Source organism: Chiloscyllium punctatum, chromosome 8 (assembly GCF_047496795.1).
Source record: "Chiloscyllium punctatum isolate Juve2018m chromosome 8, sChiPun1.3, whole genome shotgun sequence".
Taxonomy (NCBI): Eukaryota; Metazoa; Chordata; class Chondrichthyes; order Orectolobiformes; family Hemiscylliidae; genus Chiloscyllium; species Chiloscyllium punctatum.
The window spans coordinates 130,328,483-130,356,026 of NC_092746.1; the positions used below are offsets into that span (position 1 = coordinate 130,328,483).

A 27,544-nucleotide genomic window follows, 5' to 3' on the forward strand; every position below is an offset into this window, starting at 1 on the left:
CCACACTTGGAATATTGTGTCCCGTTCTGGTTGCCCTACTATAGGAAAGATACAGAGTCCTTGGAGAGGGTGCAAAGAAGGTTTACCAGGATGTTGCCTGAACTGGAGGGCTTGCCTTATGAAGAAAGGTTGAATAAGCTCAGACTTTTCTGTCTGGAGAGAAGGAGGAAGAGAGGAGACCTGATAGAGGTATACAAGGTAATGAGAGGAATAGATAGAGTCAATAGTCAGAGACTTTTCCCCAGGGCAGGATGGATTGGTACGAGGGGTCATAGTTTGAAGATATTAGGAGGAAGGTATAAAGGAGATGACAGAGGTAGGTTCTTTACACAGAGAGTTGTGAATGCATGGAATGTGTTACCAGCGGTGGTGGTGGAAACAGAGTCATTGGGGACATTTAAGTGACTGCTGGACAGACAGGCACATGGATAACAGTGAGTTGAGGGGCGCGTAGGTTAGGTTATTATATTTTAGATTAGGATTAAACCTTGGTACAAAATTGTGGGCCGAAGGGCCTGTTCTGTGCTGTACGTTTCTATGTTCTGTGTTTGACTCTCACCTCCCTAGAACATTACCTGGGTCTCTGGATAAACCATTAAGCCATTATGTGACCTTTCTCAGTCCAATATGGATAAACTCACATTTGCTTCCATTGAACTCCATCTGCTGCAGTTTTGCCCATTCACTCAATCTCTCAATATCCCTTCGAAATTGTATGCTGTCATCTACATTGTCTTTAATGTTACCCAACTTTGTGTCATCAGCAACTTCAGATACATAACCTACTACTCTTCTGAAATAAAAAAAAAGCTTCCTCGACTTTCCGAACTGAAAATAAAATCCGTATTCCTCTGGGAAACAAAAATAAATAAACAAACAAAACATGGCTCTCCCTTGACTCTATTCCCAGGGGCAGGGGCCTTACTGTTAAATAAACCTTCCTTGACTCATTAAAACACAAGGGAAATGGAAAAATAAATCCCCTCTGCTCTGTCCCCATCCTGATGGTCCTGAGACAGGGTTAACAAGGGTTTCAAATCCAAAGATAAATTCCTCTAATCATTTCAACTAAAAATAGTATTCCCCTCACACTGACCCCATGAAGCACATCTGGGACAGGGACAGTCCAGGGGTGAGACAAGCCCCCCCCCGCTACTCCCCCCACCCCTGACCTTCCAAATGGTCCAAATCAATACCCAAGGCCCGCTTCTGGCCAGAAAACCGACAACAAACACAAAGTTAAAACATCAAACGGGAACTTCATTAAACTAGAATATCATTGTCCAAACTGATAATGCCCTCCAGCCCCCCACTGGTCACGAGAGGTCTCTTGGAGCACTGTGTTCTCCTTCTCTTGGGATATCCGAGCAGGGATGTAACCGGGAAAGAGGGGCATTCCGGGCTCCACGACTACCTGGTGAGAGATGCACTAAAGCTTGGACAGTGGGGAAACAGCAGCGCCTCAGGTCCTTCTGTCGAAGTTTAAGGGAAGTCTGTTCAGTTATCAGACCCTCGCATTGCCTTAATGTATAAAAACACTCTCCTCCGTGAATGAGAATTGCCTTGGGACATCTGTGGGGAACTTCAAATCCCAGTGTTTGTTTTCCTGTACAGACTGTACACAATTGTTACAATACCGGTGAGTGATGACAAAGATATTTTTAATTAAAGTTTATTTTTGCAATAGAATAAAGCTCTGGGTGAAGGGAAGGATGGATGGGTTACCAGAGAGCAGGCAATTGTCCCATTCACTGAAGGTGCCTCACCCTTACCCTTCCATTCCCCTCCCTGGCCCAGTGACCCAACTTTATTCCATACACCTCACCCAATCCACCCAACGTTCACACTCCTGCGTCACTCAGTGTACTCACTCTCCCATATAACCCTTGGAGATGGAGTGGAACGAAGCCAATTCAACGGTGTTGGAATACTCAGGACCCATCTCAAACAAAACCTTCTTAAAGGAATGGAACTGACAGCCCTCAGCGTAGACATTGTCCTGATAGACCTGTTGAAAGAAAAGGTAACAGGTTCGGAATCGGAATACGTCTGCTGCTCACTATACTAATACACACACACCAGCACACGGCAATTCTCTCATCATAAAAACCCATAAGACCATAAGACATAGGAGTGGAAGTAAGGCCATTCGGCCCATTGAGTCCACTCCGCCATTCAATCATGGCTGATGGGCATTTCAACTCCACTTACCCGCATTCTCCCCGTAGCCCTTAATTCCCCGAGCCAACAAGAATCTATCAATCTATCAACCCACTTTAATTCTTGCCCACATCCCTCATCCGTTTCTTTACAGAGTATCCCTCAGGAAGCCAACTACCACTCCAAAACCACCCACCCCCCAAAGCACTCTCCCCCTCCCCCCAAAGCACCGTCTCTCCAAAATCTTCCCCCTCCCCCCAAAATACCCCCTCCGCCTGAAGTCCTCCCCATCCCCCTTCCCCCCCAAACCACCCTCCCCACCCCCTCCCCCTTTGGTGAAGTTCTGCAGTGCATCTTTCTAAGTGTACAGAGGAGGCCCTTTGGCCCATCGAGTTGGCACTGAGAAATCGACTGAATTAAATCTCACTTCTCTGGGCTAGAACGATGAACAGTCCAGCACATGAACAGGCCCTTCAGCTCTCCTAGCCTGTCTCGACACAAGACACCTTCCTAAACGAAACCCTTTTGCCTCTACTCAGTCCATATCCCTCTATTCCCTGCCTTGTAATGTCTCTGTCGAGATGCCTCTTAAACATTGCTATTGTATCTGTCTCCAGCACACTCCAGGCACTTCCCACCCTCTGTGTGTGTAAAAGGCCCTGCCTCTCACATTGCCTTTAAACTTACCCCCTTTTACCTTAAACCTGTGTCCCCTCATCGTTGACATTTCTACCCTGGGAGATAGACTCCAACATTAACATACAGATGGATCTGGGTGTGCAGGTCAACAGGTCCCTACAAGTGACAACACAGGTGGCCAAGGTGATGAAGGCGGCACAGGGCATGCTTGTCTTCATCAGGTGGAGCAGGGACTACAAGACTTGGCAAACCATGCTACAGTGATATAAAACTCTTGTTAGGCTGCATTCGGACTATTGTGTGCAGTTATGGTCGCCACACTACCAGAAGGACATGGAAGCTTTGGAGAGAGTGCAGAGAAGGTTCACCAGGATGTTGCCTGGTCTTGAGGGCATTGGCTATGAAGAAAGGTTAAAAAGACTAGGATTGTTTTCACCGGAAAGACAGTGGCTGAGAGGAGACCTGATAGAGGTCTAACATTTATGAGAGGAGAAAGTGAGGACTGCAGATGCTGGAGATCAGAGCTGAAAATGTGTTGCTGGAAAAGCGCCGCAGGTCAGGCAGCATCCAAGGAGCAGGAGAATCGACGTTTCGGGCATGAGCCCTTCTTCAGGAATGAGGAAAGTGTGCCCAGCAGGCTAAGGTAAAAGGTAGGGAGGAGGGATTGGGGGAGGGGCGTTGGAAATGCAATAGGTGGAAGGAGGTCAAGGTGAGGGTGATAGGCCGGAGTGGGGTGGGGGCGGAGAGGTCAGGAAGAAGATTGCAGGTTAGGAAGGCGGTGCTGAGTTCGAGGGATTTGACTGGGACAAGGTGGGGGGGAGGGGAAATGAGGAAACTGCAGAAATCTGAGTTCATCCCTTGTGGTTGGAGGGTTCCCAGGCGGAAGATGAGGCGCTCTTCCTCCAACCGTCGTGATGCTATGGTCTGGCGATGGAGGAGTCCAAGGACCTGAACGTCCTTGGTAGAGTGGGAGGGGGAGTTAAAGTGTTCAGTCATGGGGCGGTTGGGTTGGTTGGTCCGGGTGTCCCAGAGGTGTTCTCTGAAACGTTCTGCAAGTAGGCGGCCTGTCTCCCTAATATAGAGGAGGCCACATCGGGTGCAACGGATGCAGTAAATGATGTGTATGGAGGTGCAGGTGAATTTGTGGCGGATATGGAAGGATCCATTGGGGCCTTGGACGAAAGTGACGAGGGAGGTGTGGGCGCAAATTTTGCATTTCTTGCGGTTGCAGGGGAAGGTGCCGGGAGTGGAGGTTGGGTTGGTGGGGGGGGGGGTGTGGACCTGACGAGGGAGTCACGGAGGGAGTGGTCTTTTCGGAACGATGATAGGGGAGTGGAGGGAAATATATCCCTGGTGGTGGGGTCCATTTGGAGGTGGCGGAAATGACGGCGGATGATACGCTGTACATGGAGGTTGGTGGGGTGGTAGGTGAGGACCAGTGGGGTTCTGTCCTGGTGGCGATTGGAGGGGCGGGGCTCAAGGGCGGAGGAGCGGGAAGTGGAGGAGATGGAGTGGAGGGCGTCATCGATCACGTCTGGGGGGAAATTGCGGTCCTTGAAGAAGGAGGCCATCTGGGTTGTTCGGTATTGGAATTGGTCCTCCTGGGAGCAGATGCGGCGGAGACGAAGGAATTGGGAATATGGGATGGCGTTTTTACAGGGGACAGGGTGGGAGGAGGTGTAGTCTAGGTAGCTGTGGGAGTCGGTCGGTTTATAATAAATGTCCGTGTTGATTCAGTTGCCTGAGATAGAAATGGAAAGCTGAAAATATGTTGCTGGAAAAGCGCAGCAGGTCAGGCAGCGTCCAAGGAGCAGGAGAATCGATGTTTTGGGCATAAGCCCTTCTTCAGGAATCCTGAAGAAGGGCTGATGCCCGAAATGTCGATTCTCCTGCTCCTTGGATGCTGCCTGATCTGCTGCGCTTTTCCAGCAACACATTTTCAGCTCTGATCTCCAGCATCTGCAGTCCTCACTTTCTCCTCTATAGAAATGGAGAGGTCTAGGAGGGGGAGGGAGGAGTCTGAGACGGTCCAGGTAAATTTGAGGTCGGGTGGAAGATGTTGGTAAAGTGGATGAACTGTTCAACCTCCTCGTGGGAGCACGAGGCAGCGCCGATACAGTCATCGATGTAGTGGAGGAAAAGGTGGGGGGTGGTGCCAGTGTAGCTGCGGAAGATGGACTGTTCCACATATCCTACGAAGAGGCAGGCATAACTGGGGCCCATGCGGGTGCCCATGGCTACTCCTTTGGTTTGGAGGAAGTGGGAGGATTGGAAAGAGAAGTTGTTCAGAGTGAGGACCAGTTCAGTCAGTCGAAGGAGGGTGTCAGTGGAAGGGTACGGGTTGGTACGGCGGGAAAGGAAGAGTCCTTCGTGATGGGGGATGGAGGTGTACAGGGACTGGATGTCCATGGTGAAGATAAGGCGTTGGGAACTGGGGAAACGAAAATCATGGAGGAGGTGGAGAGCGTGGGTGGTGTCCCGAACGTAGGTGGGGAGTTCTTGGACTAAGGGGGAAAGGATTGTGTCAAGGTATGTAGAGATGAGTTCGGTGGGGCAGGAGCAGGCTGAGACAATGGGTCAGCCGGGGCAGTCGGGTTTGTGGATTTTGGGCAGGAGGTAGAAACGGGCAGTGCGGGGTTGTGGGACTATGAGGCTTATGAGAGGGAGAGATAGGGCGGATAGTCAGATGCTTTTTCCCAGGGTTGACGTTTCAATTACACAGGGTCACAGGTCCAAGGTGTGTGGGGGGGGGTGGAGTTTAAGGGAGATGCACAAGGGAAGACTTTCATGCAGAGAGTGGGAGGAGGCTGGAACACACAGCCAGAAGAGGTGGTGGAAGCAGGCACGCTGGGGACATTGAAGAGGCATCTGGATGGTTACAGGAACAGGGAGGGAATAGAGGGATACGGACTGAATAAAGGCAGAAGGTTTGTTTTTCAGTTCAGTTCGAGCATGATAATCAGCACAGGCTTAGAGGGCCGAAGGGCCTGTTCCTGGGCTGTACTTCTGTTTGCTCTTTTCTCCATTCTATCCACGCCTCTCCCAATTTTGTAAACTTCTGTTAGGTCACCCCTCATCCTTCGACGTTCAAGTGAAAAAGAAACCACATTTGTCCAATCTCCCCTCATAACCAACACCCTCCAAATCAGGCAACACCCTGGTAAACCTTTTCTGTACCCTCTCCAAAGCCTCCACCTCCTTCAGGTAGTGTGGTGACCCAACACCGTACACAATATTCCAAATGCGGCCTAACTAAATGTGGCCAATACAGGTAGTCCCATATTTTGAGTGTTCTGCTACTTCAAGTGCTCACCCAGGTATTTTTTTAAAAAGATTGTGAAGTTTCTCACCTGACCGACCCTCCCAGGCAGTGCATTCGAGACCCTTACCCCTTTTGGGTACAAAAAACCATAATAAACATGGCAGTAAATGGTTGGTACACGCTGCTGCGACTGAGGGTGTGGAGGGAGTGGGTGTTTGTGGATCGGTGAGCTGTCTCCTCCTGGATGGTATTCAGCTTCTTGATTGTTGTAGGAGCTGTCCCCACAGGAGGACCGTTTTGCTGCTGTTGATGGCCCACAGTGCCTCATGGATGCCCAGTCTTGAGTTGCTAGATCTGTTCAATATCTGTCCCACTTAGCACGGTGATAGTGTCACACAACACGATGGAGGGTATTCTCAATGTAAAGGCAGCACTGTCCCTACAAGGACTGTGTGGTGGTCAAACTTACCATTTGCAGATGACACCAAAATTGATAGTGTAGTGGACAGCGAAGGTGGTTGCAATGGGACCTTGGTCAGATGGACAAATGGGCCGCAGAGTGTCAGATGGAGCTTTAATTTAGATAAATGTGAGGTGATGCATTTTGGAAAGGCAAATCTTAGCAGGACTTATACACTTAATGGTAAGGTCCTAGGGAGTGTTGCTGAACAAAGAGACCTTGGAGTGCAGGTTCATAGCTCCTTGAAAGTGGAGTCGTAGGTAGATAGGATAGTGAAGAAGGTGTTTGGTATGCTTTCCTTTATCGGTCAGAGTATTGAGTACAGGAGTTGGGAGGTCATGTTGCGGCTCTACAGGACATTGGTTAGGCCACTGTTGGAATATTGCATGTAATTCTGGTCTCCTTCCTATCGGAAAGATGTTGTGAAACTTGGGAGGGTTCAGAAAAGATTTACAAGGATGTTGCCAGGGTTGGAGGATTTGAGCTACAGGGAGAGGCTGAATAGGCTGGGGCTGTTTTCCCTGGAGCGTCGGAGGCTGAGGGGTGACCTTATAGAGGTTTATAAAATCATGAGGGTCATGGATGGGGTAAATAGACAAAGTCTTTTCCCTGGGGTCGGGGAGTCCAGAACTAGAGGGGCATAGGTTTAGGGTGAGAGGGGAAAGATATAAAAGAGACCTAAGGGGCAACCTTTTCACACAGAGGGTGGTACGTGTATGGAATGAGCTGCCAGAGGAAGTGGTGGAGACTGGTACAATTACAACATTTAAGAGGCATTTGAATGGGTTTATGAATAGGAAGGGTTTGGAGGGATATGGGCCGGGTGCTGGCAGGTGGGACTAGATTAGGTTAGGATATCTGGGTCAGCATGGAGGAGTTGGACCGAAGGGTCTGCTTCCGTGCTACTACATCCCTATGACTCTATGACAGACGTACCTGCAGCTGGCAGCCTGGTAAGGATGAGACTAAGTATGTTTTTGCCACTTGTTGGTTACCTCACCACTGCCACAGACAAGCAGCTATGTCTTTTAGGACCTGACCAACTCAATCAGTAGTGTTCCTGCTAATCCCCTCTTGGTAATAGTCATTAAAAATCCCCCAGCTTTAATTACAAGGTGAAGTTGGACAAGCTGGAGTTCCTGGCGTGGTCAACGTTACTAGACTCAGTGTTAGTCAGGGGTGGAGAAGCCTAACTCATCACTGAACCCTCTCCAGCAGGTTCTCAAGAACATACCCAGAATTCCCAAAGATCCAGGGGCTAGTATATTGCCATTCACTCCACCCAGAATTCCCAGAGCTCCAGGGGCTAGTATATGGCCATTCACTCCACCCAGAATTCCCAAAGATCCAGGGGCTAGTATATGGCCATTCACTCCACCCAGAATTCCCAGAACTCCAGGGGCTAGTATATGGCCATTCACTCCACCCAGAATTCCCAAAGATCCAGGGGCTAGTATATGGCCATTCACTCCACCCAGAATTCCCAGAGCTCCAGGGGCTAGTATATGGCCATTCTCTGAGCACAGTTACCCAATAGCAGCGACTTGCAGGAAATTACCTCGTCTGCCATCAGGAAAAGACCCTCTTCAGCAGCGAATCGAATCACATCTTCTATAACCTGCCGGCTCTGGACCTGGCCTATAGGAAAAGAACAAAGAATGGATGAGTTAACAGGAGGAGGAGGAGGTGGGGAGGAGGAATCCCCTCCCCCCCCGTTTCCCCCCCTGACCCCTTCACTGACCCAACACCCCTCCCTGTCCCTGAGGCCCCACCTTTAAACCTCTCCCCAACTTGAACCCCAAATCCCTCCTCCCCTTTCTCAACCCAAACCCACCCCATGAGATGAACCTCCTTGACCCTGAACTCCACCCCTAACCCCTGACCTGAATTTTCTGTCCCCATCCCAGATTGAAGTTGGGGGATTGTTTCCCACGGAGGGCTGTCAAGGCTGGGCCCTTCAGTTATGTTCCAGGCTGAGGCAGACGGAGTTTTCATCAGGAAGTGGACTGAGGGTTACGGGGGAAAACGCAGGGAACGTTGGGTCGAGGGCTAGCAGATCAGCCCTGAAGGGCAGAACAGACCTGATGTGCTGAATAACCTACCTCTGCTCCTTGTAGTCTTCAAGAGAGACCTTGATCCAGACTCCCAGCCGAATGAGGAGATCATGCCCTGACCAACCCACATCCCAATCACAGCAACAGGAATGACCACTTGCTGACTGCCCCTAACTCCCCACAACCCGTCCTGCCTGGCTGTGCCTTTATTTACCTGTGGGGTTTCCAGGGTTAATAGCACAAAGTACTTTTGGGGTGCAGTAGCTCCTGGCTTCATTGAGTGCCTTTCGGAGCTCCTCGATGTTCAGTGCCCAGCAGTTCTCCTCATCGAGGTAGTAATTGACCTGGACTCCATTCAGCTCTGCAATCGCTGCGGAATAGAGCGGGTATTGTGGGATGGGGATCATTACTCCAGTCCTTGACCTCCCCTCGCCAGATATCAGGAGTTTCAGAGTGGTCTGTGAAGAGAGAAATGTTACAAATGCTGGGCTTTCAAAAGTAGTTGATTCAAGTAGGAATGGAATACTCTGAAAGAGGGTTTGGGATCTGCCTGGAGACAAGCCCATGTAATGTTCCCGTACACGTACCACCCTCTGTGTGAAAATGTTGCCCCTTAGGTCTCTTGTATACCTTTCCCCTCTCACCCTAAACCTATGCCCTCTAGATCTGGACTCCCCCACTCCAGGGAAAAGACTTTGTCTATTTATCCTATCCATGCTCCTCATGATTTTATAAACCTCTATAAGGTCACCCCTCAGCCTCCAACGCTCCAGGGAAAACGTCCCCAGCCTGTTCAGCCTCTCCCTCTCAACATCTGTCCAATAGGAAGGAGACCAGAATTGCACGCAATATTCCAACAATGGCCTAACCAATGTCCTGTACAGCCACAACATGACCTCCCAACTCCTGTACTCAATACTCTGACCAATAAAGGAAAGCATACCAAATGCCGCCTTCACTATCCTATCTACCTGCGACTCCACTTTCAAGGAGCTATGATTACACTCAGGAGGTTAAATAAAAGGCAATTTGTTTAAGACGCTAAGATTCACTCTGACCAGGACAGTGATCATGTGATATCTGGGAGAAAATTTGTCAACCATGATCTCAGTGAACGATGGATGAATAGATTCACACAGGGGCCCTTTGACCCATCCAGTCTGCACCAACGTAACCTCCATTAAAAATGCACTAATCCCAATTTCCTGTAGTTGATCCACTTCCTTGAATGTTACGATATTTGAAGCTCATCCAAAATTTCTTTTCAAAGTTGTAAGACTTCCGGCTTCCACGACCTTCCCAGGCTGTGCATTTCATTAGGCTGGAGGGGCTGAATGGCCTACTGTTCCAATGTTCTTCCATCCTATTCAGAAGATGAGTGATCCGTGAAGAATGTGTGCAGTATATACAGGTGTGGTTTCCACGCTGTAAGCTTTAGGGGAAGCCGTGTTCCAGTGGCTTTGTGTTTGAGGTGCCCACAAAGTAATGCTTGGTCAATGTTGGAGTGTGTTTACTACAGTCACTCTTCAAACTGGATTAGCTTGTCTTCTTCGTTGTTTGTATTAAGCATGGAGGAATTCACCTCCTTTTACAACACATCAATCTCCAAAAGGACAATGACAAATTGGGAATTCCTGCAGGATATAAATCCAGTGACAGGGAACCAGTACAATGGAATTTGCCAAAATTGAAAAAGAAAATTCACAACTAATCAACCTCGAACAGATAGACAAACAGAGAGAGAGAGAGTGTGCACATCAGACAGGGAGACAGTGTAAGAGAGAGAGAGAGAGGGAGAGAGAGAGAGAGAGAGAGAGAGAGAGAGAGAGAGAGAGAGAGAGGGAGAGAGAGAGAGAGACAGACAGACAGAGACAGAGGGCGAGACAGGGAGACGGGGAGGGGCGAGACGGGGAGACAGTGAGAGAGACAGGGAGACAGTGAGAGAGAGAGAGACAGACAGACAGACAGACAGACAGAGAGACAGAGGGCGAGATAGGGAGATGGGGAGGGGCGAGACGGGGAGAAAGTGAGAGAAAGACAGACAGACAGAGTGAGATAGGGAGACAGTGAGAGAGAGATAGACAGAGAGCGAGATAGGGAGATGGGGAGGGGTGAGACAGGGAGACAGTGTGATAGAGAGAGAGAGCGCGAGAGAGAGAGAGAGAGAGAGCGAGCGCGAGAGAGAGCGCGAGAGAGTGAGAGAGAGCACGAGAGAGTGAGAGAGAGCACGAGAGAGAGCGCGAAATAGGGAGACGGAGAGAGGCGAGACGGGGAGACAATGAGAGAGAGAGAGACAGACAGACAGACAGAGAGAGACAGAGGGCGAGAAAGGGAGACAGTGAGAGAGAGAGAGAGAGAGAGAGAGAGAGAGAGAGAGAGAGAGAGAGAGAGAGAGACACACACACAGACAGACAGAGAGACAGAGGGCGAGATAGGGAGAAGGGGAGGGGCGAGACAGGGAGTGAGATGGGGAGACAGAGGGCGAGACGGGGAGCGAGACAGAGATAGAGAGGGCGAGACGTGGCGGGGGGGGGCACGATATGGGGAGACAGGGAGACAGGACGACAGGACCTGCGTGCAGATGTCTTGCAGTTGACTGGGATTAGATAGAAATGGGTAGCAGAGGAACTGGGAATAAAACCAAAAATAAAGCAGACAGCATTGGAGCAATCCCTCAATACCTAAAACACAAGGGAGACAAACCATGATGATGATAATAACACTCAAACTGAAATAACTGCAATTTAGCTGCAAACAAAACAGCTGGAAATGAAGAAACTATATTTTAAAAATGTAACAGAAAGAGAGAGTAAGAGGCGAAATTTGAACTTGTATTCTAAAGTGCAAGGGAAAGAAAATCTTCAAGCTGCAGGGGATTAGAGAGAAAAAAGCAGAAGATAGAACAAGGGAAAAATAGCAAAAACATTAATTTCAAAAAGAGAGAGAGACTGGAATGAAAAACTGAGAAAGGAAGTATAAAACTGGACTGTTGACGTAAACATTTGGCAGGAACAGTGGCTGATGATTCAGATTTAATTCCCAGTTTTGCTTTGTGATGAAATCTTCACCAACGTCTAAAAGAAGAGAGGAAGGGTGGAATTGCGAAACTATAATAAACCTGAAAACTATAATAAAGCTGCAATGGCCAGAGGAGAGCTACACTTCCTCCTGAGAAAAATCTTAGTCTCACACCAACCTTATTCCAAAGCAGCTCAATGCAGAAGGCCCTCAGAATTTTACTCAACTCTGTGGGAAGATGACACTGTGAACAAGATGATTAAAGGGTTAAAGCTGCTTGTCCCAATGCAGGTTTATGGAGCGGACAGCAGAGACTTAAGGAAGAGATAGATCCTTGTGCAATTTGCAAGGTAAAGGAAATGACATGTAAGTGGCACAGCTGGTTTTTCACAGATTATAAGAAACAGGTGCAGGAGTCAGTAACTCCAAAGCTGGTAGATACCGGAAATAGAGGAAATATAGAAATAAAGGCCCCACTTTGATTATCTGTAATACTGACCCCCCGACAGTGCGGCACTCCTCTCAGCACTGATTCTCCGACAGTGTGGCGTTCCCTCAGCACTGACCCTACGACAGTGTGGCGTTCCCTCAGCACTGACCCTCCGACAGTGTGCCCCCTCCCTTAGCACTGACCCTACGACAGTGTGGCATTCCCTCAGCACTGACCCTCCGACAGTGCCCACTCCCTCAGCACTGACCCTCCGACAGTGTGGCGCTCCCTCAGCACTGACCCTCCGACAGTGCCCACTCCCTCAGCACTGACCCTCCGACAGTGTGGCGCTCCCTCAGCACTGACCCTCCAACAGTGATCCCTCCCTCAGCACTGACCCTCCGACAGTGCAGCACTCCCTCAGCACTGACCCTCCGACAGTGCAGCACTCCCTCAGCACTGACTGACAGTTCTGAGGAAGGGTCACTGGACTGAAAACTTTAACTTTGATTTCTCTTAACAGATGCTGCCAGACTCGCTGAGCTTTTCCAGCAATTTCTCTTGCTGTTCCATATGGATGACTCTGGATGAAGATTGTTGAGAATACTTCACCCTTATCTTTTGCACTGATGTGCTGGCCTCTTCGATCATTAAGGATGGGGATATTTGTGCAGCCTCTCCCTCCAGTGAATTGTTTAATTGTCCATCACCATTCCCAGGACTGTAGAGGTTCAATGTGACCTTTGGATGTTTCACTGCAGATCGAGAGGGAGAGGGAGAGCAGACAGACAGTGCGATGTACAGAAAGAGAGAGTGCATTAAAAGAGAAGGGAGACAGAGAGAGAGGACAGTACTATCATTGTTTGAATGCATTCAAATCTCAGTTGATAGTCGTGGAGTCTTGCTGCCAACATATGAACAATGACTCCTGTGTTTTCATAACCTTGAGTAGCAATGGATTCTTGGCAGATTCTGACCAACTCCAGGAAGCTCGCAGGAACACCTGAGCTTTCCATGTATCTGCATCGTGGCCCAGATGGAGTTAACTCTTTCACAACACAGCATCACTAATTCATTGGGAGCTACACAATGTGTCTGGAGCACATCTGCACCAAATCTGATGTTTTCTCACAATGCAATTAATTTCAGTCAAATAGCAAACAGAGAACAAAGAAAATGAAGTATTCCCAATGTAACACTAAACAACAGGACTTGAACCACAGGAATGATTGGACTGGGAACTAACTGAAGGGTTCAGTGTGGTTTATATTCAGAATAACAGTTACCCGGGAGGGAGGTACAGACTGGAATCTACCCTGAACGTCTATCAGGGTAACAGAACAGAGTGCAGAATACATTGTTACAGCCACAGAGAACGTGCAGAGATAGATCAGAATTAATATTTGAGATGTCCAATCAAAAGTCTGATAACAGCACAGAAAATACTGTTCTTGAATCTATTCGTATGTGTATTCAAACTTTTGCATGTGCTGCCTGATGGAAGAGATTATAACCAGGATGGGAGGGTCTATGATGATGATGGCTGCTTTCCTGAGGCAGTGGGAAGGATAGGCTGAGGCAACGGATGGAAAGCTGGTTATCCTGATGGACTGGGCTGGGTTCACACCTCTCTGGTTTGTCGTGGTCTTGGGAAGTTGCCATACCATCCTGTGATTCATCTGGTATGGATCCTTTCTATGGTGCATCTGTTAAAAATGGGTCCGAGCCCCTGTGGATATGTCGAGTTCCCTCTGCCTCCTAAGGGAGTAGAGGTGTTGTGCTTTCTTGTGGGTGGGCCAGGACAGGCTGTTGGTGATGGTCACTCCCAGGAACTTGATGCTCATGACCATCTCCACCTCAGCCCCATTGATCCAGGCAGGGGGCGTGTCCTCCACTCCACTTCCTGAACTCAGTGACCAGCTCCTTCCTTTTGCTGACATTGATGGAGAGAGTTTTTATCTTTACACAATGCTGCTAATCACTCCACCTCCTTCCTGTACTCCATGTCATTGTTGTTTCCATGTCAGTAACATCGTTAGCAAACTTGTAAATGGAGTCGGTGTGGGATTTGACCACGTGGTTATGTGTGCATCAGGTGTACAGCAGGGGGCTGAGTACATACTCTCTTGGGCACCGCTGTTGAGGATTATCATGGAGGAGGTGTTGTCCCCTATCCTCACTGATGGCGGTCGATGGGTCAGGATCCATTTCCAGAAGGGGGGGGGGGAGCTGAGACCGAGGTCTCAGAGTTTGGGGGTGAGTTTGTTTGGAATGATGGTTTTGAAGGTGGAGCTGTAGTCAATAAACAGGAGCTTGATGTAGGTATCCTTGTTGTCCAGGTATGAGTATAGGGTCAGGGAGATGGCATCTGCTGTGGACCTGTTGCAACGATAAGTGAATTGCAAAGGATCAACGCAGGTTGGGAGGCTGGAGATGATGTGAGCCATGACCAAACTCTCAAAGCACTTCATAGTGACATAACGATAGAGGTCAGAACCACCAGGCACGTTGCACGTTTTTTGCCTTTGACACTGGGATGATGGTAGTTTCCTTGGAGCAGGTGGGAACGTCAGATCAGAGGAAGACGAGGTTAAAGATGTCAGTGAATACTCCCACTGGCTGGTCCATGCAGGACCTGAGTATACGGCCAGAGTCTCCATCTGGGCCTGTCCCTCTCTGTGGGTTCACCCTCAGGAAGGCCGATCTAACCCCTGCAGCAGTGACTGTGGATCCAGGGCACCTGGGGCTGTTGGGGCAGGTGACATCATTTCACCGAGCTTCTGTTCAAAGTGAGCACAGAATGGAATGGTCTCATTGGGGAGGGATGTACCATCGAGCTCATCAGGGGAGGAGGGAGATGTACCATTGAGCTCATTGGGGGAGGAGGGAGATGTACCATTGAGCTCATCAGGGGAGGAGGGAGATGTACCATTGAGCTCATCAGGGAGGAGGGAGGTGTACCATTGAGCTCATTGGGGAGGGATGTACCATCGAGCTCATCAGGGGAGGAGGGAATGTACCATTGAGCTCATCATGGAACACATCCATCCTGGGACAGGCTAAACAGAGACATGCACAGGAATTCCTCAAGAATTCAAACCCAAACTCCATCAATAAACACATCAATTTGGACCCCATTTACCATCCTCTGAGAAAAAGAACCGGAAGTGATGCCACCCACCGTAACAGACCAAGATACATAAACAGAAAGTGGTACAGAATACCAGCGCTTCACCAGAGGCTCACTGATGACGTTCCCTCGTACAGTGACAGAACATCAGAGAACAAATCTACCAGCTCAGCAAGCAAACCTACAACTTAAGGGGGATAAGATTGAATTGACATTGAAGCTTTATTGATGACTGGTTCACCACTGGTTTGAAGAATATGTTTGCTGTAAATACCTTGTTAGTTTAGAATCTATTGAGAAACCTGGTCACACTCCCATCTCTTCACCAGAGACTCTCTCTGATGATGTTACCTCGTCATGGTGATGAATTGTCTGAAAACAAACCTTCCAGCTCAGCGAGCTAACTTACATACTTATCACCCTGAGCTACAAATCTTCTCAAAAATTCCTGACACACTCTTCTATTCTACTGAACAGCAATAAGAGATAAACGTTGATCATTCTTGGTGAGTGAACAAGATTGTTGCATATTTGGTATGGCTCAACCGGTGATGGGATTGGATTCCCATTTGTCACCGTTCCTTCACTGTCACTGGGTCAGAATCCTGGAATTCCCTCCCTCAGGGCATTGCGGATCAACCCACAGCACACGGACTGCAGCGGTTCAGGAAGGCAGCTCACCCCCACCTTCTCAAGGGGACAATGAGGGAGGGTCAACAGATGTTGGCCAGCCAGTGATGTCCAAAACCCATCAGTGAATAAAACAAAATCCAGTGTCTCCAACCGTCTCTTAATATCGCGTGTAGTGAACAGAATTGGCTGGAGACTGGTATCTGTGACGCTGGGATCACTGGAGGAGGCCGAGATAGATCATCCACTCGACACTTCTGACTGAAGATTGCTGTGAAAACTTCAACTTTGTCCTTTAACCCTGATGTGTTGGGCTCTTCCATCATTGAGGGTGGGGAGTCTCCTTCTTCAGTGAGTTGGTTAATTGTCCATCACCATTCACGACTGGATGTGGAAGGACTTCAGAGATTAGATCTGATCCGTTGTTTGTGGGATTATTTAGCTCTGTCTATCTCTTGCTATGCTGTTTGACATGTAAGTAATCCTGTTTGGTATCTTCACCAGGCTGACACCTCATCTCCAGGTCTCCCTGGCACTGTTCCTGGCATGCCCACCAGCAGTTGATTGGCAATAATCACCACTGGGGTAGCTTTTGAATTTCGGGCTTTGTTCAAGTTTCACCATCTGCCACGAGAGGATCCAAACCCACATCCCCAGTATATTTCTGAACAAGAATTGAGAACTAACTTTATTTCTCTACCAACAGATGCTGCAGGCCTGCTGAGTTTCTCCAGCATTTTCTGCTTTAATACCCCAGAATTCTGGATTACACTGGCCCAGTGACCATACCAGTGCAGCACCTCTCCAAGTTTGTCAACTGTTAACTATACTCACTGCAGTAGCAGGGTCAGCAGTATTCACAGCACCAGCAGAACTCACCGCATGTCAGCAGTTGTCAAGGTGTGACACACTGCTGAGCGTCACCCACAGGAGCAGACGGTGCTTTGGTGCAGTTTACAGTCGTGGGATTTTAGACGATCAATTCCACGTTGAACCCTTACTGGCAAATTGCCCGGGAAGTACTGAAAACTTTCAAGGGAGGACTGTGTAACTTGCTCGAGGCAAGACGTGGACACAGTCATGAACACAATCAGCTCAGGCACAGCCCTTCATTCAATCTTGCAGCTTTCTCACTGCAACAGATTGTATGCAAAGTCCATCAGAGGAGGAAATGTTGAAAACATAAAACATTCTGGATGTCATACAATGACTCTGCAAACAGATACCATTCTCCCCAGTGACTTATTGTGTGTTAACCCTCTCCAACTCAACACTGCCCTCAAAAATAACCACTTCCCAACTTCCCATTGACAGCTTATTCCCCTCCTCCTTCCCCATTATACTCTGTGGGGACATGGTGTTACTCCCCCAGAGAGTCAGAGCTTCAATATTCAAAACAATGACCGAGAGCAACTCTCCCTCTGGGTCCTAAAGGTGAGGGGTGGGGGCTTTGGGGTGACACTGAGTGGGAGGGCTACCGGGCAATCTAAGGTGCCACCTGCTCAGAGAGTGGGTACACAGTATTGAAGGAGAGAGTGCCTGTAGATATAGACCATCTGGTCACGATTACATTCCCGACATTACAGGAGGAGCTACCTTCCCGAGGTATTTCTATGAGCCCGTGAAGATCATCAGGAGATGTTAATGACGCTGTACTCACCACGATGGCGTCGCTGGCTCCAGTCGAGAGGAAGATGTTGTTCGGATCAGCAGGGATTCCTCCATCTCGAGTCTCTATGTATTTAGCCACAGTCTGTCGAACACACTCCAGGCCCTGACTGGCCGTGTAGGCACCTGGGTGAAGACATTGAGAATGTTCAGTCGGGCTGTGATCAGCTCCCAGACTATAGCACGGTGATTACAGGATCCCGATCCCACTCCTGTATTGGTGTCTTGGAAGCTGAGGTACACTATTCTCTAACGATGTCTTGTTATTAGATCTCTGGTAGCACATTGGGTAGTGTCTGTGCCTCTGAGTAAGAGGCTCTAGATTCAAGTCCCATCTTGGGGCTCAGTGGCTGAGCAAGGGGTGTCAATAACACCAGCCGAAAAGGGTGACGCTGGAAAAGCAACTGGTCAGGCAACATCTGAGGAGCAGGAGAGTCGACATTCTGGGCATAAGCCCTTCATCAGGAATGTGGAGGGAGAAGAGGGATGAGAGATAAATAGGTGGGTGGGGTGGGGTTAGGGGGAAGGGAGTCGGGAAGGCAAGAGGTAGGTCGGGGTGGGGTTAATGGTGATAGGTCAGTGGGGAGATTGCAGTGGATAGGTGGGAAGGAAGATGGACAGACAGGACAGGTCATGAGGGCAGTGCCGAGTCAGAGGGTTGGATCTCGGATGAGGTGGGGAGAGGGGAGATTTGAAGTCAATGTTAATGCCGTGTGGTTGGAGGGTCTCAAAGCGGAAGATGAGGCGGTTTTCCTCCAGTTGACAGGTGGCTTGGATGTGGTAGTGGAGGCGGCTCAGGACTTGTCTGTCCTCGGGGGCATGGGAGGGGCAGTTGAAGTGGTGAGCCACAGGGCGGTGGGGTTGGTTGGTGTGTATTCCAAGAATGTTCCCTGCAATGCTCCAGGGAATGCCCTGTCTCCCCGGTGTTGAGGAGACCACATACAGAACAACAGACACAGGAGATGAGGTGGGTGTGCACCAATTCATCCCAACGGTGGGCGGTGGGACTTTTGCCTGGCCACGTGATGGAAGCAAAGCTTTACACATTCTCCCCGTGTCTGCGTGGGTTTCCTCCAGGTGCTCCGGTTCCCTCCCACAATCCAAAGAAAATGTGCAAGTTAGGTGAAATGGCCATGCTAAATTGCCCATAGTGTTAGGTGAAGGGGTAAATGGAGGGGAATGGGTGTGAGTGGGTTGCGCTTTGACGGGTCTGTGTGGACTTGTTGGGCCGAAGGGCCTGTTTCCACACTGTAAGTAATCTATAATAATCTAATCAAAGCTGGAATCTTATCCATCTCCATACTGATGATAACAGGTTTGGAGTGTACCCATTGCCAGAGCAACCCACTCTGCTTCGGGGCATGGGTTTAGTTGGCTGTAAAGCTGGCCTGGATCAGACTCGGATTCAGACAGGGTTCGATCCCCATTTTGGCCCCAGTTGGGTTTGGGGTGGGCCTGGTACAGGTTGTCGTGCTGTGGGTACAGGTTGTCGTGCTGTGGGTACAGGTTGTCATGCCGTGGGTACAGGTTGCCGTGCTGTGGGTACAGGTTAATGATGTCGAATAGTTTGACATCGTATCCCTACAAACCCCATCCTTCCTGAAGGTTTCTGAATTCTCAATGCTCCAGCTCAAGGTCCACTGTCCCTTGTGCCTTGCAGCCCATCGACCCTGCCACCATTTAATGACGTGTCGGTCAGAACAGAGCCGTTTGGTTCCTCAAGCCTGTGATGGCTCTTTGAAAGAATGTATTTTGTTTGCCCAATTCTCCTCTCAGAGTCATACAGCATGGAAACAGATCCTTCGCTCCAACTCTTCCATGCCGACCAGATATCCCAACCCAACCCAGATATCCCAACCCAACCCACCTGCCAGAACCTGGCCCATATCCCTCCAAACCCTTCCTATTCATATACCCATCCAAATGTCTCTTAAATGTTGCAATTGTACCAGCCTCCACCACTTCCTCTGGCAGCTCATTCCATACACGTACCATCCTCTGCATGAAAAAGTTGCCCTTTACGTTTCTCACTATAAACCTATACCCTCTAGTTCTGGACTCCCCCACCCCAGGGAAAAGACTTTGTCTATTTATCCTATCCATGCCCCTCATAATTTTGTAAACCTCTATAAGGTCACCCCTCAGCCTCCGAAGCTCCAGGGAAAACAGGCCCAGCCTGTTCAGCCTCTCCCTGTAGCTCAAATCCTCCAACCCTGGCAACATCCTTGTAAACCTTTGCTGAACCCTCTCAAATTTCACAACATCTTTCCAATAGGAAGGAGACCAGAAGTGCACGCAATATTCCAACAGTGGGCTAACCAATGTCCTGTACAGCCGCAACATGACCTCCCAACTCCTGTACTCAGTACTCTGACCAATAAAGGAAAGCATACCAAACACCTTCTTCACTATCCTATCTACCTACGACTCCACTTTCAAGGAGCTATGAACCTGCACTCCAAGGTCTCTTTGTTCAGCCACACTCCATAGGACCTTACCATTAAGTGTATAAGTCCTGCTAAGATTTGCTTTCCCAAAATTCAGCACCTCGCATTTATCTGAATTAAACTCCATCTGCCACTTCTCAGCCCATTGGCCCATCTGGTCCAGATCCTGTTGTAATCTGAGGCAACCCTCTTCGCTGTCCACTACACCTCCAATTTTGGTGTCATCTGCAAACTTACTAACTATACCTCTTATGCTCACATCCAAATCATTTATGTAAATGACAAAAAATATGGACCCATCACCAATCCTTGTGGCACTCCACTGTTCACAGGGCTCCAGTCTGAAAAACAACCCTCCACCACCACCCTCGGTCTTCTACCTTTGAGCCAGTTCTGTACCCAAATGGCTAGTTCTCCCTGTATTCCATGAGATCTAACCTTGCTAATCAGTCTCCCATGGGGAACCTTGTCGAATGTCTTACTGAACTCCATATAGTTGATATCTACTGCTCTGCCCTCATCAATCCTCTTTGTTACTTCTTCAAAATATTCAATCAAATTTGTGAGACATGATTTCCCGCGCACAAAGCCATGTTGACTATCCCTAATCAGTCCTTGCCTTTCCAAATACATGTACATCCTGTCCCTCAGGATTCCCTCCAACAACTTGCCCACCACCGAGGTCAGGCTCACCGGTCTATAGTTCCCTGACTGAAGGGAACTCTGAACTCTGAAGATGGACGAGGGAGATCCAGTGGATGTAGTGTACCTAGGCATTCAGAAAGCTTTTGATAAAGTCCCCCATAGGAGGTTAGTGAGCAAAATTAGGGTGCATGGTACTGGGGGCAAAGTACTAACTTGGATTGAACGTTGGTTGGCTGATAGGAAACAAAGAGTAGTGATAAACGGCTCCATTTCGGAATGGCAGGCAGTGACCAGTGGGGTACCGCAGGGATCAGTACTGGGACCGCAGCTTTTTACAATATATATTAATGATATAGAAGATGGTATTAGTAATAACATTAGCAAATTTGCTGATGATACTAAGCTGGGTGGCAGGGTGAAATGTGAGGAGGATGTTAGGAGATTACAGGGTGACCTGGACAGGTTAGGTGAGTGGTCAGATGCATGGCAGATGCAGTTTAATGTGGATAAATGTATGGTTATCCACTTTGGTGGCAAGAACAAGAAGGCAGATTACTACCTAAATGGAGTCAAGTTAGATAAAGGGGCAGTACAAAGAGATCTGGGTGTTCTTGTACACCAGTCAATGAAGGTAAGCATGCAGGTACAGCAGATAGTGAAGAAGGCTAATAGCATGCTGGCCTTCATAACAAGAGGGATTGAGTATAGAAGCAAAGAGGTTCTTCTGCAGCTGTACAGGGCCCTAGTGCAGTTCTGGTTCCAAATTTGAGGAAAGACATTCTGGCTATTGAGGGAGTGCAGCGTAGGTTCACGAGGTCAATTCCTGGAATGGCGGGACTACCTTACACTGAAAGACTGGAGCGACTGGGCTTGTATACCCTTGAGTTTAGAAGACTGAGAGGGAATCTGATTGAGACATATAAGATTATTAAAGGATTGGACACTCTGGAGGCAGGAAACATGTTTCCGTTGATGGGTGAGTGCCGAACCAGAGGACACAGCTTAAAAATACGGGGTAGACCATTTAGGACAGAGATGAGGAGAAACGTCTTCACCCAGAGAGTGGTGGCTGTGTGGAAGGTCTGCCCCAGAGGGCAGTGGAGGCCCAGTCTCTGGATTCATTTAAGAAAGAGTTGGATAGAGCTCTCAAGGATAGTGGAATCAAGGGTTATGGAGATAAGGAAGGAACAGGATACTGATTAAGGATGATCAGCCATGATCATGTTGAATGATGGTGCAGGCTCGAAGGGCAGAATGGCCTACTCCTTCAGCTATTGTCTATTGACTTGTCCTTACCGCCCTTCTTAAACAGTGGCACCACGTTAGCCAACCTTCAGTCTTCCGGCACCTCACCTGTGACTATCGATGATACAAATACCTCAGTAAGAGGCCCAGCATTCACTTCCCTAGCTTCCCATAGGGTAGAAGGGTACACCTGACTAGGTCCTGGGGACTTATTCATGTTTATGTGTTTCAAGACATCCAGCACTTCCTCCTCTGTAATATGGACATTTTTCAAGATGTCACCATCTATTTCCCCACATTATATATCTTCCATATCCTTTTATGCAGTAAATATTGACAAGAAAGTTTTCAATGCTGAGGTTGTACAAGACATTGGTTTAGTATCTCTCCCACCTCCTGTGGCTCCACACAAAGGCAGCCTTGCTGATCTTTGAGGGGCCCGATTCTCTCCCTCGTTACCATTTGTCCTTAAGGTATTTATAAAAACCCTTTGGAGTCAATGCTGAATATAATCCCAAACTAAACTGGTTCCAGCAGCCTGCTCCTGGCCCAAATCCCTCCAAATCGTTCCTATTCATGGACTCATCCAAATATCATTTTAACTCTAATTGTAACAACATCCACCACTTCCTCAGGAAGGTCATTCCACATGCAGACCACCCTCTGTGTAAAAGATTTGTCCCTCATGCATTTTTAAAATCTCTCTCCTCTCAGCTTAAAACTATACCCCCCAGTCTTGAAACTCCCCTAGGGAAAAGACAACTCCCATTAACTGACCCATACCCTTTGTGATTTTATAAACTTCTGTAAGGCCTCCTCTCAACCTCCTACATCCCAGCCCATCCGACCTCTCCTTATAACTCAAACCCTCCATTTCCAGCAAGGTCATGGGAAATCTATCCTGAACCCAATCCAGTTCAATAATGTCCTTACTCTAACAGGATGACCAAAATTGGACACAGTATTCCAGAACAGGTCTCACCAATGTCTTGTACAACCTCAGCATTGAAAACTTTCTTGTGAAACTACTCCTTCCAAAAAGTGTACCACCTCACACTTTTCAGGGTTAAATTCTATCTGCCACTTATCTGCCCCTTTGACCATTCCTTTTATAGCTTCTTGTGGCCCAAGATACCGAAACGCATTGTTAACCACCTGACCAAACTTTGGGTTATCCATAATCTTACTAATCCAATCCCTGACAGAGTCATCTATATCATTTATATAAGTGATGAATAACAGGGGACCCAGCACAGATCCCTATGTCACGCCACTGGACACCAGTTTCCAGTCACTAAAGCTGCCTTCTGTCAACACTCTCTCGGTCTCCTACAACTGAGCCAATTTTGAATCCACTTTATCTAATGACCCTGTATCCCGTGTGCATTGGCCTTCTTGATAAGTCTCATAGGGGGACCTCGCCAAAGACTTTTAACGACAAGACTGTCATCTATACACCTAGTCACCTCCTCAAAAACTTCAATCAGATTTGTTAGTCATGACCTCCCTCTGAACATCCCTGATCAAGCCTTGCCTCTCTAAGTGAAGGGAGATGTTCTCTTTCAGAATTTTCTCCAATAGTTTCCCTACCACTGATTGAGACTCACTGGTCTATAGTTCTCAGGCTTCTGGCTATAACCCCTCTTAAATATCAGAACCACATTAGCTGTTCTCTAGTCCTCTGGCACCTCCCCCATGATCAGCAAGGATTGGTGTCCCTGCAATCTCCTCCCTTGCCTCCCACAGCAGCCTGGGACACAATTCATCTAGACTTGGAAAGTTGCCCAATTTTAAGGCTGCCAACACCTCACCCTTCCCCGTATCAATTTACTGATGAACCTCACCGTCTCTCCCCTGGGCAACATACCGTCATCCTGATCCTGTTGGGTGAAGGCCAATGGGAAGAACTGGTTCAACACTCTACCAATGTCCTCTGGCTCCACCCATAGCTGTGCCCTTGGTCCCTAATGATCCCTGCTCTTTCCCTGGTTATCCAGTCCCCATTGATATACTTACAGAATATCTTGGAAGTTTTCCTACTTTTACCAGCCCAGAGTTTTCTCATATCCCCGCTTTGCTTTCTTATGCTTTTTAAAAAATCCTGTGACAGGATGAGGGCGTCACCAGTGAGGCAGCATTTATTGCCCAGAGGGCAGTTGGGAGTCAACCAATGAAGAGCTTATGCTCGAAACGTCGATTCTCCTGCTCCTCGGATGCTGTGCTTTTCCAGCACCACACTTTTCCACTCTGATCTCCACCCTTACTTTCTCCCACATTGCTCTGGGTCTGGAGTCACATGTAGGCCAGACCAGGTAAGGACGCTAGATTCCTTCCCTAAAGGACATTAGTGACCAGATTAGCAATGGATTTATAGTAGTAATTATAAATTCCAGATTTTTATTGAAGTTGAATTCCACCGTCAGGGGTGGGAATTCAAACCCGGGTCCCTGGAACATTACCTGGGTTTCTGGATTAACAGTCCAGTGGTAATACCACTAGGCCATCCATAAGACCATAAGACATGGGAGTGGAAGTAAGGCCATTCGGCCCATTGAGTCCACTCCGCCATTCAATCATGGCTGATGGGCATTTCAACTCCACTTACCCTCATTCTCCCCGTAGCCCTTAATTCCTTGTGACATCAAGAATCTATCAATCTCTGCCTTGAAGACATTTAGCGTCCCAGCCTCCACTGCACTCTGTGGCAATGAATTCCACAGGCCCACCACTCTCTGGCTGAAGAAATGTCTCCGCATTTTTGTTCTGAATTGACCCCCTCTCATTCTAAGGCTGTGCCCACGGGTCCTAGTCTCCCCGTCTAACGGAAACAATTTCCTAGCGTCCGCCCTCTCCATCATCTCTGCTATTCATTCTGTACTCCACTAATGCCTCTGCTATTTGCTCCTCTTGTACCTGCTAAAGTGTCTCTTTTCCTTCTCATTATATTCTGACTATCATTGGGCTCGTTACTCCTTCTGATCACCCGAAGAGGGAGAAAGCTGAGTTTGCTGATTCCCTCCCCATATCCTTTTTGAAAGCCTCCCACTGCCCTTCTGTCGACTTCCCCGCTAGCAGCTGTTCTCAGGCTGCCTTGTTTTACTAAAATCTGCTCTCCCCACTCCAAAACCTGGCTTTGCCCCGTCCATTTCTTTGTCCATAAGAAGTTTAAATTGTACCGTGTTGCCATCACTATCACTAAAATGCTCCCCCCCCTCCTCCTCAACTGTGCGGTTCAGTTTCATTCCCAGAGTGAGGTCCAAACCATCTCTGTCCCTTGTTGGACCCTGCACATATCGCCCTGAAATGTTCTCCTGTACACATTTCTGTGATATCCAGGCCCTAAACACTTTGACTATCTGCTTGCCCTGCCTCTCAGACTGCACATTCCAGATCACAACAATTTCAAATCTAAACAAACCTTTCCCCTCGTCATCGCTGGCTCTTTTCCTAATTATCAAGCCGCCTGCTACTGATGACAGCTTTTCCCATTATAATCTATCCAATCCCTTCGCCATTTCAAAGATTTCTGTTCAAGTTTCTCTTAACTTTCTCGGGTTCACGAGGAACTATCTTAGCTTCTCTCACCTCACTCAGCATTTTCAACAAAGGTTAATCCCTTTTTGGTACCTCCCCATGCTATGCCCGAACGACTCCTGCTCCAGGGTGTAGGAGTCACTGACGCTTACAAATCAGGGCTTATCTTTCTCTTCCTAGTTCGGGAATAATTGATACAGGTCGACTGATTGTTGATTTGTCTCAGAGTACAAGAGATGTAGGTAAGTGGAAGGATAACTCCAGCTTGAGAAAGCTTTCTCAACACTGCCACAAAGCTACCTCAGAATGACTACTTCTCTGTATAAGAGGGGTCGGGGCTGGTGGACATAGTAAAGAGGTAAACAGAGAACAGAAGAGAGAGAAAGGGAGCACGGAAGATAAGAATAGGCTGAAAGGAAGAAGGAGACGAGATGAGACAGGTTGGGAGAGGAAGTGGGTGCAAGGACGATGAGGGAGAGAGAGCAAGAGAAAAAAAAACACAGGTCAGAAGGAAGAGGAGGAATGGTAGTGGCAGGGAAATGGGGATAGTGTGTAAATGCAGATGGGAGAAGAAGAACTGAAACAGAGTGACAAAGTTGAAAAGCAGCAGGGGAGCTTACAGAAGAGAGCGAGAAGAGAGAGAGAGAGACAGAAGAGAAAGAGAGACAGAGAGAGAGACAGAGAGAGTGTGAGAGACATAGACAGAGAGAGAGACATAGACAGAGAGAGAGACATAGACAGAGAGAGAGACATAGACAGAGAGAGGGAGAGAGAGACAGAGTGAGAGAGACAGAGACAGAGTGAGAGAGACAGAGACAGAGTGAGAGAGACAGAGACACAGAGAGAGAGAGACAGAGACACAGAGAGAGTGAGAGAGAGACAAAGACAGAGGGAGACAGAGAGACAGAGACAGAGAGAGAGAGAGCGAGGCAGAGAGAGAGAGAGAGAGAGAGAGAGAGAGAGAGAGAGAGAGAGTGTTGAGAAGGGAATGAGGGACAGAGGTAGATTGTAAATGTGTTAACAACGGAACAGCATCACCTCATTTCATACTTTTTATACTCCCATTGATATTAGCAGCTCCATGTTTCAGGTAAAATATTTCCGAGCCCTCCTCTAGATTTGAACAAGCAAGAAGGGAAGGCAATGGCCTAGTGGTATTATCACAGGACTGTCAATCTATACCCAGATAATGTTCTGGGGGTGGGCTTGAAACCTGCCAGAGCAGATAATGGAATTTGAATTTAATTTTAAAAATCTGGAATGAAGAATCTAATGGTAAACCATGAATCTATTGTCAATTGTTGGAAACACCCATCAGGGTCCTTTAGGGAAGGAAACTTCCATCCTCACCTGGTCTGGCCTACACATGACTCTAGACCCACAGCAATGTGGGTGACTCTTAGCTGCCCTCTGGGCAATTAGGGACGGGCAATAAATACTGGCCTAGCCAGTGACACCCTCATCCTGTGAATGAATAGAAAGAAAAGGTGGCCTTTGTGCCAGCTTCAAAAGTATCTCTGATTCCATGCAGTTCCATTGTTGGCTTTTAGTGAAGAGGAGAATGTGAGAGAAAGTCATTGAAAAATCAAGCTTACCAATAGAGTTTCCTCCACATGCATCTAAAATTCTCTTTGCTCTGCTTTTGGCATCTTCAGGCACACTGTGGTCACAGAGAAGGCTTGGATTTGTACAGATAGTGAGAACCTGGGAGACAGGAGACCTGCTTAATGCATCAACCAGGACAACAATAACACGCATTTACCGAAAACAAAATGCTGCAGATGCTGGAAATCTGAAATAAAAACACAAAGCTCGCTATGTAGTGAGCAGGTCTGGCAGCATCTGCGGAGAGAGATACTGAGTAAGTGTTTCTGGACAATGACCTTACACCTGAACTCAAAAATTAGAAATAGGTTGATTTTGCTAAAATAACAGAAGCAGCTTTACCTCCTGAACCAATCGAGTCAAGAATGAGAGAATCAGATGTGGAGAATGGACCACTGGTTTACCCAGCATGGGAACAGCTTGCTGATTGGATGGGCCTTTATTAACATGGAGATGTAGCAGGGACAGTTAACTGACATCTGGAGTTCTCAGACCAGGCGGTTGCTATAGGAATGCAGCAGAGATCGATAGCTTTCATGATTGCTATTTTTGTGTCATGCTTGTGAAATTCCTTTACCCCCACGGCCCTGTGTTAATAAACTAGCCTCACACAGAGC

The 27,544-nt window shown here is 48.1% G+C and overlaps 1 protein-coding gene across 2 annotated transcripts in view; it reads right to left on the minus strand.

The window, feature by feature from the left end:
* Positions 1-27,544, minus strand: part of LOC140480918 (alanine aminotransferase 2-like) — a 72,000-nt gene that overhangs the window by 12,471 nt on the left and 31,985 nt on the right. For both annotated transcript variants that reach the window (XM_072576503.1, XM_072576502.1), the window contains 5 exons: positions 26,918-27,026; positions 17,444-17,577; positions 8,790-9,033; positions 8,080-8,159; positions 1,872-2,008 (listed from right to left, as the gene is read on the minus strand). In XM_072576503.1, coding sequence (XP_072432604.1) covers positions 1,872-2,008; positions 8,080-8,159; positions 8,790-9,033; positions 17,444-17,577; positions 26,918-27,026 — 704 coding nt within the window. The remainder of the gene's footprint in view (positions 1-1,871; positions 2,009-8,079; positions 8,160-8,789; positions 9,034-17,443; positions 17,578-26,917; positions 27,027-27,544) is intronic.